The sequence below is a fragment of the Pseudozyma flocculosa genome, assembly GCF_000417875.1.
Source record: "Pseudozyma flocculosa PF-1 unplaced genomic scaffold scaffold00001, whole genome shotgun sequence".
In the NCBI taxonomy this organism is placed as follows: Eukaryota; Fungi; Basidiomycota; class Ustilaginomycetes; order Ustilaginales; family Ustilaginaceae; genus Pseudozyma; species Pseudozyma flocculosa.
In genome coordinates, this window is record NW_006920869.1 from 1,066,820 (window position 1) to 1,079,920 (window position 13,101).

General features: G+C 65.7%; 4 protein-coding genes across 4 annotated transcripts; 1 reads left to right on the forward strand and 3 right to left on the reverse strand.

The window, feature by feature from the left end:
* Window positions 1-427: 427 nt before the first annotated feature.
* On the reverse strand, window positions 428-2,515 carry PFL1_00383 (uncharacterized protein; the record flags this gene model as incomplete). Its single annotated transcript, XM_007877879.1, has 2 exons — window positions 428-1,528; window positions 1,661-2,515. 2 exons carry the CDS (start codon window positions 2,513-2,515, stop codon window positions 428-430), a joined length of 1,956 nt encoding a protein of 651 aa, XP_007876070.1.
* Window positions 2,516-6,512: 3,997 nt separating this feature from the next.
* Window positions 6,513-9,175, reverse strand: PFL1_00384 (uncharacterized protein; the record flags this gene model as incomplete). Its single annotated transcript, XM_007877880.1, has 5 exons — window positions 6,513-6,608; window positions 6,733-7,062; window positions 7,177-7,350; window positions 7,438-7,942; window positions 8,082-9,175. 5 exons carry the CDS (start codon window positions 9,173-9,175, stop codon window positions 6,513-6,515), a joined length of 2,199 nt encoding a protein of 732 aa, XP_007876071.1.
* A 549-nt stretch (window positions 9,176-9,724) lies between these two features.
* Window positions 9,725-10,466, forward strand: PFL1_00385 (uncharacterized protein; the record flags this gene model as incomplete). The annotated part of the gene is made up of 2 exons (XM_007877881.1): window positions 9,725-10,324; window positions 10,428-10,466. The coding sequence occupies 2 exons, from the start codon at window positions 9,725-9,727 to the stop codon at window positions 10,464-10,466; spliced, it is 639 nt and encodes a 212-aa protein (XP_007876072.1).
* A 331-nt stretch (window positions 10,467-10,797) lies between these two features.
* On the reverse strand, window positions 10,798-12,332 carry PFL1_00386 (uncharacterized protein; the record flags this gene model as incomplete). The annotated part of the gene is made up of 4 exons (XM_007877882.1): window positions 10,798-11,442; window positions 11,542-11,616; window positions 11,716-11,981; window positions 12,098-12,332. The coding sequence occupies 4 exons, from the start codon at window positions 12,330-12,332 to the stop codon at window positions 10,798-10,800; spliced, it is 1,221 nt and encodes a 406-aa protein (XP_007876073.1).
* Window positions 12,333-13,101: the final 769 nt, after the last annotated feature.

Genomic DNA, 13,101 nt, shown 5'->3' on the forward strand with positions numbered 1-13,101 from the left:
AGAGAGGCGAGGCTGAGAGTGATGGTGTGTTGGAGTCGGTCAGCCCGGCCTGGGGACGGACGCAAAGGGTGGTGCGTGGCACGGTGAGGCGATGCGCGACGACGTGCGACGGTCTCGGCCTTGGTGTCGACCTGCGCATCGAGCAGCAGCTGAGCTGTCATCGAAGGGCAGGAAGGACGTTCCTACGACGCCCATGCCTGGACGTGAACGGCAAGGATGCCCGTGAACGGCAAGGATGCCGGGATGACGATGGCCCTTGCGAGCTTTGATGTGCGTGCTGCGGCGTCGACAGCGAGAACAAGACGCGGTCCTGGAGAGGGGTATCATGGAGGGTCGCAGAGGACTGGGTGATAGTTGGTCGTCTGACTGATTTGAGCGGCATCGTCCAGAGGGCGGTGGCTGACGACAAAGAAGCGTGTCGCATGCATCACATGACTGCGGCGGTAGTCGCCATGGGGCCGGACGGCTTCTCGGGAGGCTGCGGCTCGCTGAGCGGCGTCTCGGGCGACGTCACGGGGGTCGTGAGGGGGCCTTGTCCGGGCGCTCCGTCTGGCTCCGTCATCTGCAAGACGTCGGACACGTCGGTGCTGGACGACGAGCTGGTCGTGTGCGTCATGTAGCTTGCCGGAGCGCGCGCACTGGCATCGAACAGCGTTCCCGCGTCGCGACGGGCGTTCGGCCTGCTCTTTGCTGTCGACCAGGACGAGAAATAGTCGGTGCCAGACTTGGTAGTGGTCGACGGACGATGTTGACCCGCGCTGAAGCTTTCCTCGGCGTCCGGATGAGAGCTCAGGGATGTCGCCATCTTTGCAACATCCTCCTGGGACGCTGAGCCATTCCTGCTGTGCTCGCGTGCCCACTGCCGGGTCCGATCCTCCTTGACTGCCTTGGTTTGGGTGCTGATGTTGTCGCCGCTGACCGGAAGGACGACGGGCACGGCAGGCTTTAGCTCGGTGAGCGAATCGCCGACGGGACGTAGCTTGAATGTCCTCCGTCCCTGGCCATAGCCCTCCGGTCGCTTGACCGGATGTTGGCTCGGGCGAGAGGGCGCTGAGGTCGGCGACGAAGCGGCGGCCTGGTCCTTTGGCCGTACAGGCTGCTGGCCGCGCCTCTCGATCTTCTGGCCGAGGATCTCGATCGTGTTGATCTTGGCACCACGCTCGGCCGCCATCGTCCTCTCGAGCAACGTCATTCTCCTCACCGTCGGCTTCTTCGGCGCTTCGTGGCTTGTGTGCGACGGCGCCGTCAGCGGGGCGGTGGAGGCGGCCGACGGCCCACGAGGCTCGTCCCGACTGATGGCCGCGTTGAGCGCCCTGGAGGCTTGGACCGGACCCGACGTTTCACTCGAGGAGGCCGGGGTTTCGGCCGCCGACCCACGACTGTCGTCGCCGTCGCCCTGAGCTGCGACGTCAGATTCCGAATCGCTGTCTGGCTCGACGAAGCGGAAGGTTCGTCCGTCGCTCCCTTTCGGAACGAGCAGGAGCTTGGCCCTCTGCGCCGAGCTGTGCCTCGACATGGCTTCGCCGGACTGCGATGCGGGCAGCGAAGGCGAACGATGGCTCATCGGAGTGCCCGGCACGGGGCCGTCATGGACCAAGCCCGTGAGCGGAGGCGATGTCGAGGCACGACAGAGCGGCTGGCGACAGGGAGCCTCTGTCACCGGCACCACCTCCTTGGGATCGATGGGATCCTGCGCTGTGGCCGTGACCGTGGCCTTTGACGGTGCGAGCCGCAGGTTGAGCCCGGCTGCACTCTGCCGGAGCGCATCGCTGTTGAACACGGCCGACCACTGCTCGTGCGCGGCGAGCTCGTCGACGCTCTGCAGCGGCGGTGTGCGGTGGGAGCTGGGGTGGACCCAGGGGCTCTGGGCGTAGATGTCGAGCGGCGAGACGCTGCCATTGCTCTGTTCGCAGCCCAGCGAGCTGCGGATGCTGGCGTTGCGGGACAGCTGGCCATTTCCATCGCCGGACGTGGCCTGCGACCGCGTGCGCGTCCGCGGCTTGCGCGGCTTGGACCCGAATGTGGTGGTGAAGCTGACGGTGGGCGAAACAAGGGCTTCGGAGCCCGTCCGTCGATGTCTGTAGCCGGCGGCCACAGAGTGCAGCTGTCCTCTGGCGAGGTCCGGCTCGGATGCGCCGTCCTTGGCGGCAGCACTTCCTGGCCTGGAATCGAGGCTTGCGACGCTGCCGATGCTGCTGAAGCTCTCTCTGTCGCCGAAGCGGACCTTGGAGAGGCCGAGTCCATCGGTGTCGCTGCTGGCGCGCTGCCCTATGCTGTCGAACATCGACGTCGGGACAGCTTGCGCGTCCCGCAGGCTGTGCGAGGTGACGTGCTCGGTGGCGACCCAGTCGCGCGCAGTGGAATCAGTCAGGCGCGTCGTCGCGACGTCCACCTTGGAAGGCTGCTGGTGGAGAACGGCGGAGTCCCTTGAGGGCCGAGGCTGGCGCACGAGCAGCTGACCGATGTGGTTGGCGAGGAAGTCCTCGCCGACGACCTTGACTGGAATGGCTGGCATCGTAGACGACTGGTCCGGGGTCCGCTGCACCCTCCCGGAGAGTCTGCCAGTGGGCTGAGCTACTGCGAGGTGGTAGCGGCTGAGTCGAGTCGCTGGAAGGCTCGTTTGCAAGGGCTTTGCTGGTGGTGGTCTGCCTTAGAGAGGTCGGTGCGCCTCACAGATGTGGCCGCACATCGCAGTCGGAAGGCGAATGGGCGACGGGTCGGGGAGCCGAAGCGAGCTGGGCTGATCAATCGAGGAGGCGGGCGAGCGAGGGCACTCAGTCGTTGGCAGTCCGAATGGACAGCAGGCTGAGCAGGTGGGTATCGTGAGGCGGAGGAGACGACCACCTGGGCCTCTTGCTGCGTCTCTGGCAGCCAGGAGACGCCGGTTGAATCGGCGGTGCGCACAGTCGATGGCAGTGGGTCGATCGAGTCGAGTGCGAGAGCGAGCGTGCCGGCGATAGAGCTGGCAGCGGAGCAGGGCTAGAAGAGTGCCCGCGTGATTCGGTGGCGTGGCTGAGCTGGGGTCGGGCGGGCGGGCTGACACGCTGGTTGGCGAGTGGCTGCAGGGAGGGCGCCTGGCGGTCGAGTGAGAGAGGGCGGGGGGGATGGAAGGTGCAGGAAGATGGGCGGTAGTCGATGGAAGCAGGATGTGGCGTGGAAGGGGTAGGGGATGAGGGCGAGGAAGGTGGTGTGATGGAGGCCAGGAAGCGAGGAAGGGTGATAGGCGTCTAAGGCTGACTGGAGGGGGAGGGGCCGAGTCAACCAGGCAGAGAGAGAGGCACAAGCAGTCGGCCGCTGAGACGCGCCCGGCGACTTTTGACAGCAGCCGTCGCCCACAGCTGGCAGGCGGCACAGCGCAGGTGCGCAGCCCAGCTCTGGCCCCGCCGGATGACAAGCGCCACCTGCCTGCCTGCCTGCCTGCCTGCCTGCCTGCCTTGCTGCTGCTGTTGCTGCTTGCTCATCCCCCTCGGCCCAGCCCGACCGTCGTCTTGCTTCCCGGCCTTCCGCAGACGCTGACCATCCGTTGTTTCTCTTCGTCTCTGTCTTGCTTTCTTTCTTTGGCCGAAGCGTTCCAGAAGGGAGTCGCGGCAGCCTCGTCAGCAGCAGCTAACGGAGAAAGAGAGAGAGGGCCGCGTAAGACGAGCGACAGGTCAGGCAGGCAGGCAGGCAGGCAGGCAGGCAGGCAAGCAAGCAAGGCCATCCAAGGCCATCCAAGGTCGATGGGGAGGGCAAGAGCCCCCCTCATCGCCCCCCTCTCTCTCTAGCTCTCTCGACCAGAAACCAGCAGCGCGCAACGGGCAGCGTCCGCCGTAACGAGCGAGAAAGGCGGGCGGGCCTCGCTTGGCCGGCCTGGCCTCTAGGCTGCCTCGAACCAGCTCTGGCACGGCGGCTCGCTCGATGGCCCCGGCGGTCGCCGGCCAGCAGCGCTAAGCAGCCTGTCGTCCAAACAGGGGAGGGCGAGAGAGGAGCTCTAAAGGCCACGCAGCAGGGACATCGGTCATGCCTGCCTGGCCTGGCTTAGCCCAGGGCGAAAAGTTGCCGCGAGCAAAATTGGGACCTCGCGTGCCTGCCTTGGGTTGCTCTTCTTGCTTCTCGTCGGTGCGGCCGCTGGCAGACGACGCTTGCTGGCTTGGCTTGGCTGCAGGACGACGGCGAGCGACATCTGTGCCAACTTGTCTCCCTCTGGCTCTGCCTCGTTCCTCGTCGTCGCCGTCGTCGTCGTCTCTTCTGGCCTGGCCGCGCGTTGCGTCCACCGTCCAAAGGCCGTTGGGCACAATACGAGATCAAAAGGGGCAGGCAGGCAGGCAGGCAGGCCTGGGGCGGTCGGACGATCGCAAGACCCTTGTCCTGTTCTGGTACGGTACGCGGGTGCTGCCATCCGCACGCTGCTGTGGTACGGTACGCCATGGCACGGCACGGTACCGGAACGACGACAACAACGACAGCAGCAGCAGCAGCAGCAGCAAGCAAGACAGACGACGAGCCGGTCGGCGGGGCGACAAAAGCCAGAGACAAAGGGCGAGATGGAGAGTGGCCGACGACTCATGCCAGCCAGCCGTGCTGCCAATAAATATTCGCGCCGCGCTGCGTTGCGCCAACTCAGAGGCCGCTGTAGGTCGTGATGGACGCGGCCATCGGCGAGAGGGGAGTGAGGGGACCAAAAGACAAAAAGCAAAGGCTTGGCAGGCCGACGTGGGCGCGCCGGTGATGGCCGTCGGCAGCCAAGCTGGGCTGGCAAAGTGGAGGTTGGGCGCCTGCGCTTCCGATTCGGGCTGCCTTAACTTGCTTGCTTGCTTCCCTCCTAGCCTGCCTGCCCGCCCTCGAGCTTTGCTTCCACACGCGAACTTCGGCAACGGCTCCAACGCGCGGCGGCCCCCAACCAGCATAGCCGGCCCCGCCTGCCTGCCTGCCTGCCTGCCTGCCTGCCTCCGTTCCGAGCGCCCGGCTGCCAAAGCCATCGAGCCGATTGGACTCTGGAATCTCAGTCGCTGCCCCCGATATCGGCCCGATAACAGGCCAGGCACCGACGTCGGACCCTCGTCATCGGCAAAGCCAGGCAAGGTACGTACGCAGCGTGGCTCGAGACAAGCACTGCGGCGTGACGGGGAGATGATGCTCCATCCGCAGCGCAGCCTCCTCCAAGGGCTGCATGGATCGACGAGCGACTATTCGCCGTACGACGAGGTGCTTGCGTTACGCTCCGTCGGCCTGCGTGCATGGACAAAGCCGCTCACGCCATCGCACGGCCGTAACGAAGTCGCTGGGCGGAACGACGTGACGAGGTGGCGCGCCCGCCCGCACCATAGCAAAGCGGCGCGCGCAGCCGCTCTTTCTTTTGCGGGCAAAAGCGTGCGCAGACACGGCACCGCAACCAGGGCACGTACGGCACGCAGGCGGATGGAGCGCATCGCCGTCGTTTGGCCGCTCGGCGTGGGAGTCAGCAACCGGCCACTCGCTTCGGTCGTCGTTTGTACATACGGTACCACATCGTGCTGGTGTCGTACCGTACCGCAACAACGAGGCTGCTGTTGGGCTCGAGGGCGGAAGGCGACTGGATCCGATGTGGTACCTGACAGCTCAATGGGCACCCGACGCTGTGGTACGTACCTCGGGCAACGAGAGCGGACACGGCATGGCGTGCATGCCATGGTAGACGAGAGCCGAAGCGCCAAGAGGCGGGCGGGCCAGCACGGGCCGAGAGGATGGGCGGTAGATGGAGGCTAGTGTAGGCAGAGGGGAGATCCAGCCAAGCCAAGGGGGACGCACGCTGGCTCGGAGCAAGGATGCATCCTTCGATGGAGGCGGGCCGTCGTCATAGGGATCGGCGAGGTCGTGGGTGGCCGTCACGGGCTTGGCTGGGCTGAGCGGAGCTGGGGTCGAATTCCAGCAGAAAAACGACGTCGTCGATCCCCTGGCTCAAACTTGCAGCGAAAAAAGGCCAGGCCGAGCCTTAAACGGGCCACGCCGCTGCGATTTTAGACTCTGCGGAAATTAAAGCTCCTCTTCGTCGTTGCGCGTCCGTCGGTCGGTCTTGCTCTTGTCCCGTTCGGGTCGGCATGAGTGCGCGCGCGCGCCTCGTTCTGCTGAGATCGCATCGCATCGTATCGCCTGGCCAGCATGACATGCCGCCTCGTCGTCGTCATCGTCGTCAACGCTCGCCGTCGACGTGTCGTTTCCTGACGAGCAACAACCGGCTTCGCTCCGAGACGGCCACAGGATCGCCGTGCGTGCAGCCTCGCCTGGCAACCTCGAGCAGAAGACGAGGACGACACCGCATCGAGACAGGCAGGTTGACGTTGTCTCGACGCCGACCTTGGCCTTCTTCCGCTTTCGTCAGGGCCAGAACCCAGACGAGCGTACAGGCGCGGATCTCACTCTTCCGACCAGATCCCGCTCGCCGGTACCACCACCATGCAAAGGCGCGGCAAGCTCTACCATGTGATTTTCTCTCTTCCCCATCTCTACGCTGGCTGGGCACGCGGTCACCGGCTGACGGCGCTCGACGGCCGCCTCTAGAGCTTCGAGGTGGGCAGGCCCTGGCGCCTGACGACCTCCTCGATCTCGGCGTACTGCTTGTACTCCTCCAAGCTCTGCGGGTTGGCCGTGGCCTGTGGAGGATCGCATCAAAGTCGCAGAAGGGGGTCAAAACGTCCGGCCGAGCTGTCGTCAGCGGCGGCTTGGGGAGGGATCCCCGCTACTTCGGGCATCCCACGAACGCTTTGGGCGACTCACGCTGCTCGGCTTGAACCTCGTGTCGCCGCACACGATGGCCTTGACGGCCAGCTCCGTCTTTTTGCCGTTGAGCGTGAGCGGGATGTCGCGCACCTCAAAGATAAACGCGGGCACGTGGCGCGCAGAGTAGGCCACCTTGATGGCCTGCTTGATCTCGCCCTGCTGCGACGGCGTCAGGTGCGTGCCCGGGTCGCGCATCTTGATGAACAGCAGCACGCGCTCGTGCTCGTCGCGACCCGGTCGCCGCTGGCCCACCACGATGCTATCGCCGACAAAGGGAAACTTTTCCACGACGGTGTAGATTTCGGCCGACCCGAAGCGCACGCCGCTCTGCCGGTCGATGGACGGGCCAAGGGGGAGCCACGGAGCGAGGGGAAAGGGATGGGTTTGTCGCCTGTCAGCACAGACGTCGCACGCCACTGGCACGACAGCGCAACGACTCACGGGGTTGAGGACGCCGTCGCTGCGGCCGTGGATCTCAAAGCCACCCGTCGCAGTGTCGCGCGAGATAAAGTCGCCCTGCGCCCACACCTTCTTGCCCTCGAAGCGGTTGTAGTACGAGTCCATGTACTTCTGGTGCAGCGCCTCCTTCTGATCATCGGGCCCGAAAAAGCCGACCTGCAGAGGCGTGAATCCAGGATCGGCGACTGTCAGCTCTCCCTTCTGGCCCTGGAGTCACAGCGGGTTCGGCCGCGCGGGACTCACCGGCTGCGTCGGAAAGGGCGAGGCGATGATGAGCTCGCCTGCCTCGCCGCTCTTTTCGATGTTCTCGCCCGTCACGGCGTCCCAGATCTGCAGGTCCATACCCAGGTGCTTGCACTGGATCAAATTGCCGTACAGCGGCAGGCACGGCGACGGTCCGCAGATGACGGCGGCCAGGTCGGTGCCGCCCGAGATCGACGAGAGGTGGGCGCGCGCCGGGAAGTTGTCGTAGAAGAACTTGACGTTGTTGACCGACAGCGGCGAGCCGGTCGACGTCATGAAGCGCAGCTTGGACAGGTCGAGGTCGCGGCGCGGCACCACGTCGACCGACTTGGCGTGCTTCTCGAGCTCGCTCAGGTAGCGCGGGCTCGCGCCGAAGCCGGCCAGCTTGAGCTCGCTCGTCAGCCGGACAATGTGCAGCGCGTCCGGGTAGAGCGGCGAGCCGTCGTAGGTGACGACCGACGCCCCAGCGCTCAGGGCGACGTAGTGGTAGATCCACATGATCCAGCTGCGAGGGAGGTGGAAGTGTGGTTCGGCGTGCATCACTGCGGTCAGTCTCGAAGAGGCCGGTGGATCCTGCTCGCTCGACGCCAAGGCCAAGGGTTTCGCCGCTCGAGCCAGACCGGACCGGACCGGACCCAACTCACCCGCACGTAGTCACCTGGAGGAACGTGTCGTTGCCCTTGAGATCGTAGTGCAGCATCGCCTCCTTCTTGGCGCTCAGCAGGACGTTCTGCGAGTGGACGATGCACTTGGGCTCTCCCGTGGTCCCGCTCGAGAAAAAGATCTGAATGGGGCGCGCAGCGGGCAGCTGCTCGAAGCGGTGGGGCGGCGACGAGGTGGCCTCGTCGAGACCGACCGACCTGATAAAGTCGCCCAGGTCGGTGGCCTTGATCTTGGAGCTCTTCCACCTCGGCCGGTCCTCGAGCCGGTCGTTGCGCACGATGACGACCTCAAAGGTGCTGGGCTCGTCGAGCTTGCCCTCGTCTGCCAGCCGTTCGGCGACGTCGGCGACGCGGTCGGCGACGTTGACCACCTTGCCATTGTAGATGACGGCGTCGTCGGTGAGGATGAGCTTGGGGCGGATCTGCGACAGGCGGCCGAAGATGGCGTCCGGGCCCGAGTCGGTGGCGATGAGCGAGTAGATGGCGCCGACGGCGTTGGCGGCGAGGCCCGTGACGATGGGCGACACCGAGTTGGCGCTGACATGGGCGAGGCGGTCGCCCACCTTGACGCCCTTCCTGCGCAGCGTCTCTGCCATGACGGCGACGCGGCGCCGCAGCTCGCCCCAGCTGACCTTTCTGGCCTGGAGGTGGGGCGGCGAGTCGCGCAGTCCGCCGCCCTCGGGCACATCGTAGATGACGGTCTTGTTTACGTCGGGCCAGCTCGTCGGCGCTCCTCGCGAGCAGGCGGTGTTGTTGCCGGGATGCTGCGGGAAGAGGAGGTTCTCTGCGAGGTTGAAGCGGGCGCCCTCGAACCAGTCGGGCAGGTCGCCGGGCAGCGCCTTTGGGTCCGAGATGATCCTGTCGTACTTGCGGCTGGCGCGGATGCCGACAAAGTCCCAGACCGTGGCCCAAAAGTCCTCGAGGCGGTCGATGGAGAAGGCGTGGACCTGCTCGTAGGTCTCGAGGCTGAGGCCGTGCTTGCGGTTGACGAGCTTGCGGAACTTTTCATAGCTCGAGCCCGCCAGCTCGTCGGCGTCGGGCTTCCAGACGAGCGGCTGGGGTGCGTGCGGCGCCATTCCGTTGCGTAGTCGTTAGGCGGAATGCGGCGGCGTCTAATTGGGCAGAAGAGAGGTCGGGATGGAGGATGTTTGGTGTGTGTGAGAGAGACAGAGAGAGAGAGGAGGAGGAGAGGTTGCGCGCATAGCAGGGTCGAAGGGGGGGGTCGGGCCACCCTGCCGGCTTCCCCGCATTTCTTGGTGGACTTGCGTCGGCCGTCGGCAACCGACGTTTTGCCGGCCCGCCAGCCCGCGACGTCCGCCCGGAGCGGTCTGGCCATCGGCGATTCCAACCCGATTAGCGAGAGCTGCCCCGATGAGAAATGACGCCAGCCAAGTCAGCCACGCGGCCGATGCTCGGGCTGTGTGGAGCAAGCTGGCCTGCCGGCTCAGCGTGGGGGCCGCCAAGGGGCTCTCTCTGGCCACGCCAGACCTCGACCACCACCACTTCCTTGTCCCAACATACTCTCTCCCTTGCTCTGGCTCGCTCCTCGCTCCTCGCTCCGTCCAGACAACCGCACAAGGCCGCTCAAAGATAGAAGAAGACCCCCCCCCGCTGCCGCCGCCTCCATGATTGTCCTGGCCCTCGTCGCGAGGGGGTCCGAGATCCTCGCCCAGGTGCACGATGACGAGCACCAGCGCTTCCTCACGGCGGCCGAGACGATCCTGTCGCGCATCCCGCCCAACTCGTCGAAGCTGTCGTACGCCTTCGAGGATTGGCTCTTCCACTACGTCTCGCACGACGGCCTCGTCTACCTCGCCGTCGCCGACACCGAGACGGGCCGACGCATGCCCTTCGCCTTCCTCTCCGAGGTGCAGAAAAAGTTCCTCGCCACTTTCGACCGAGGCCTCGCCGTGCAGCCCTCGACGCCCGCAGAGACGTTCGAATCGTTCCACGGCACGCTCGCCGCGCTCGTCGACCAGTTCAACCGCGACCCGGACGCCGACCCCGTCAAGGCGGCCAAGGCCGAGCTCGCCGGCGTCAAGGACATCATGACCCAGAACGTAGAGCAGATCCTGTCGCGTGGCGAGAGGATCGAGCTGCTCATGGACAGGACCGACATGGCCGCCAACCAGTCGATGGCCTTCCGAAGGCGCGCCGTCGGCCTTCGGCGCCAGATGTGGTGGAAGAACGTCAAGATCATGGCCCTCGCAGGGGTGTGCGCAGTGGTGAGTGGGCCAGCCAGGCTTGACGTTGTCGCTTTCGAGCCGTTGGCCAGCAAGGATGCGCCGCTGACGAATGGCCCGCACTATGCCTTTCTGCCCCTCGCAGACCCTCATGTTCATCCTCTTCGCCATGTTCTCCCACTAGCGCGCCTGCCGCCCCGCCGCCCAGGTCCTCGGCCCCCTGTCCCTTCAACCACATACCCCTGGCGCGCGGCGTCCTCGAGCTCCTTCAGGTCACCATGCCGCTCCCTCGACGTGGGACCGACGAGCTTGATCGCTGCGCGCATAGACCTCCGATCCCGATCTCTCGCAATCTAGAACAACGTCGCTGGCGCGCCCTGGCCCAAGCTTCGCGGTTCGTCTCTTTGTGGCCGCATCGCTGCGTTGGCACGGCTCGGCCCTAAGCAAGATTCTATCGTCATGACAGCGTGCAGTCGTGTGGTCGGTATCGCGGGCAGCATCGCCTCACTCCGGCCTCAGATCAGGTTGCGGCCGTCCCTGGGCACGGGCGCGCCCGCCGACCACGCGCCCTTGCTGACGGCGTTGAGCGAGGAGTACTGGACGCCCACCTGGCCCGCCTTGTCCTTGCCTCCGCGCGCCCTCGTGATGGCCTCGACCTGGCTGGGCCACAGGGCGGCGAGGATCATGTCGAGGCGGGGCGTGTCGACGTTGTGCAGCCTGGCCTTTTCGACGACGGCGCCGATGATGGGGTAGAGCTCCATCGGCCTGCCGTTTTCGAGGTCGAGGAGGATCGAGGGCTTGAAATCGCCCGACAGGTTGCTCTGGATGTCGGCGAACTGGGCCACGTGAGCCGAGTTGCCCGTAATCTCAAAGGCGGCGTCGACGGCAGCGGCCGGGAACCGGTCCTCGCCGATGCCGCAGGCGCGGGCGACAAAGAGGATCTCGAGCATCGTCCTGCGCACCACGCCCACCGTGTGGTGCAGCGTCGACTCGGTAATCATGGCCGCCACGGGCTGGCGCGCCAGGCTGCACAGGCCGCCCCAGCCGGCGTTCCACAGCACCTTCTTCCAGCGCACCGCCTCGATGTCGTCCGACAGCAGCCCGCCGCCGCCGCCCCGCTTGTACAGGCCAAAGAAGTGGTCCAGGCTCGCCTGCTCTTGCTGCGGTGCGTGCAAGTATCGAGGGAGAGGAAGGGTTGTTCGATATCATCAGCGCCGTCGGTAGAGGCAGGTCTCCGGGGGCGGTCAGGACACACTCACGTCGCTGGGGATGCGGATGCCGTTGTCAGTGGTCGGCGCATCGAGGCTGGCAAACACGCCCATCTCGAGCTTCTCCTGCAGATGTGCAAGGCCGGCCAGAGGAGGGTCGGAGTACAGGGTAATCAGCCTGTCGGTCTACAGCGCAGGAAGCGCCCATCTCGGCCGCCCGCTCACCAGGCTGCCGTACTCGACGACGGTGCCGTTCTCTTTCAGGTTGGCGCCGATCCAGGCCACGGCGCTGATGATGCCCTTGGCCACGGGCTCGGCGCAGTCGACGAGCGACGTTCGCACCTCGGCCTCGATGCCGATGCCGTTCTGCACCGTCACGATGGTGGGGAGCCTGCTGCGCTCCTCGTCGTTGGACGGCTTGCGCAGGAAGGGACGGATGATCTCCGAAGTCGGCGTGAGGTCCGGTGTGCACTTGAAGGTACACACGACGTCTGAGGAGGGGTTCACCAAGGAAAGAGGGCGACACCCGACGGACGCGACGCGGTCAGGACCGGCCCGTTGTCATTCCGCAACGCCTCGCGGTAGGGAGCCGCTGAGCCCTACTCACAGTCAAAGAACTGATCCTGCACCTCCTCGGGGCCCCTGACGACCTTGTACGGCTTCCATCCCTCGACGCGGCCGACGATCGGGCTGTTGATGGTGATGCCGTCGCGGCTCATGGATTCGTAGTTGGAACGCGCCACGGCCGTGATCCGCGCGCCTCCGCGCTCGAGGATGTGGCCGTAGACAGTGCCCAGCGCGCCCGAGCCGATGCAGAGGATGTCGATGGTGTCGCTGCTCATCGTGTTTGGGCCTCGCCTGTGCGATGATGCGGGTCAGCAGCGAGAAGGGTTGTGCGGGTGGTAGGTTTGGTTTGGGTGGTTGAAGATGGCTCGAGGGGGGTTCTTCCGCCGTTCCGCGCCTTATATCGAGCGTCTCTAGGTGAGCTGTAGGCAAGGACAGACTGCTACTTGGTGCGACAAGGCCGGCCGCCGGTTCGAGGCGGAAGCGCAGATTGGCTCAGGCCAAATTGAGGCGGGTCAGGAGGGGGGACGGGGGTGAACGTGCACCCGCGCGAGCACTAGGTGTGTCGACGAAACCCAAACCGGCTGCGCAGGGGGGTGCGTGCGCTGGTGCGGGCCGATGATGTGCGACTACGTGGCGTACGTGCGAGCCAGGTTCCGCTCCGAAGCGGCGTCGATGAGGGGCCGATTGAGTTGCAACCAGGCCGAAAGAGGTCGGACCGGGGCGCAATATCGTCTTGTTCGTGCCGGGCTAGGGCGTATCAGTAAGTGCGTGTGCGATGAGCGGGGCGGCGCAGTAGGTGGCGTAGTTGGGGCGTAGTACGTGTGTCGGACGCAAGCGAAGCGCAGCAAGCTGAGGCTCGTGCCCGTGGTTGTGGTCGTGGTTGTGATCGTGATCGTGGTCGGTCGAGGAGGATGGGGTGGTAGGGCAACACGGGACGAGGGATCCCCGCACCACTTGATGGCCAGACCTGAGCCTGTTTCGGCCCGCGCGTGGCCCCGCGCCCCGTCAAAGTGCAAATCTTCCGACCACGAGGCGGCGCGGCCC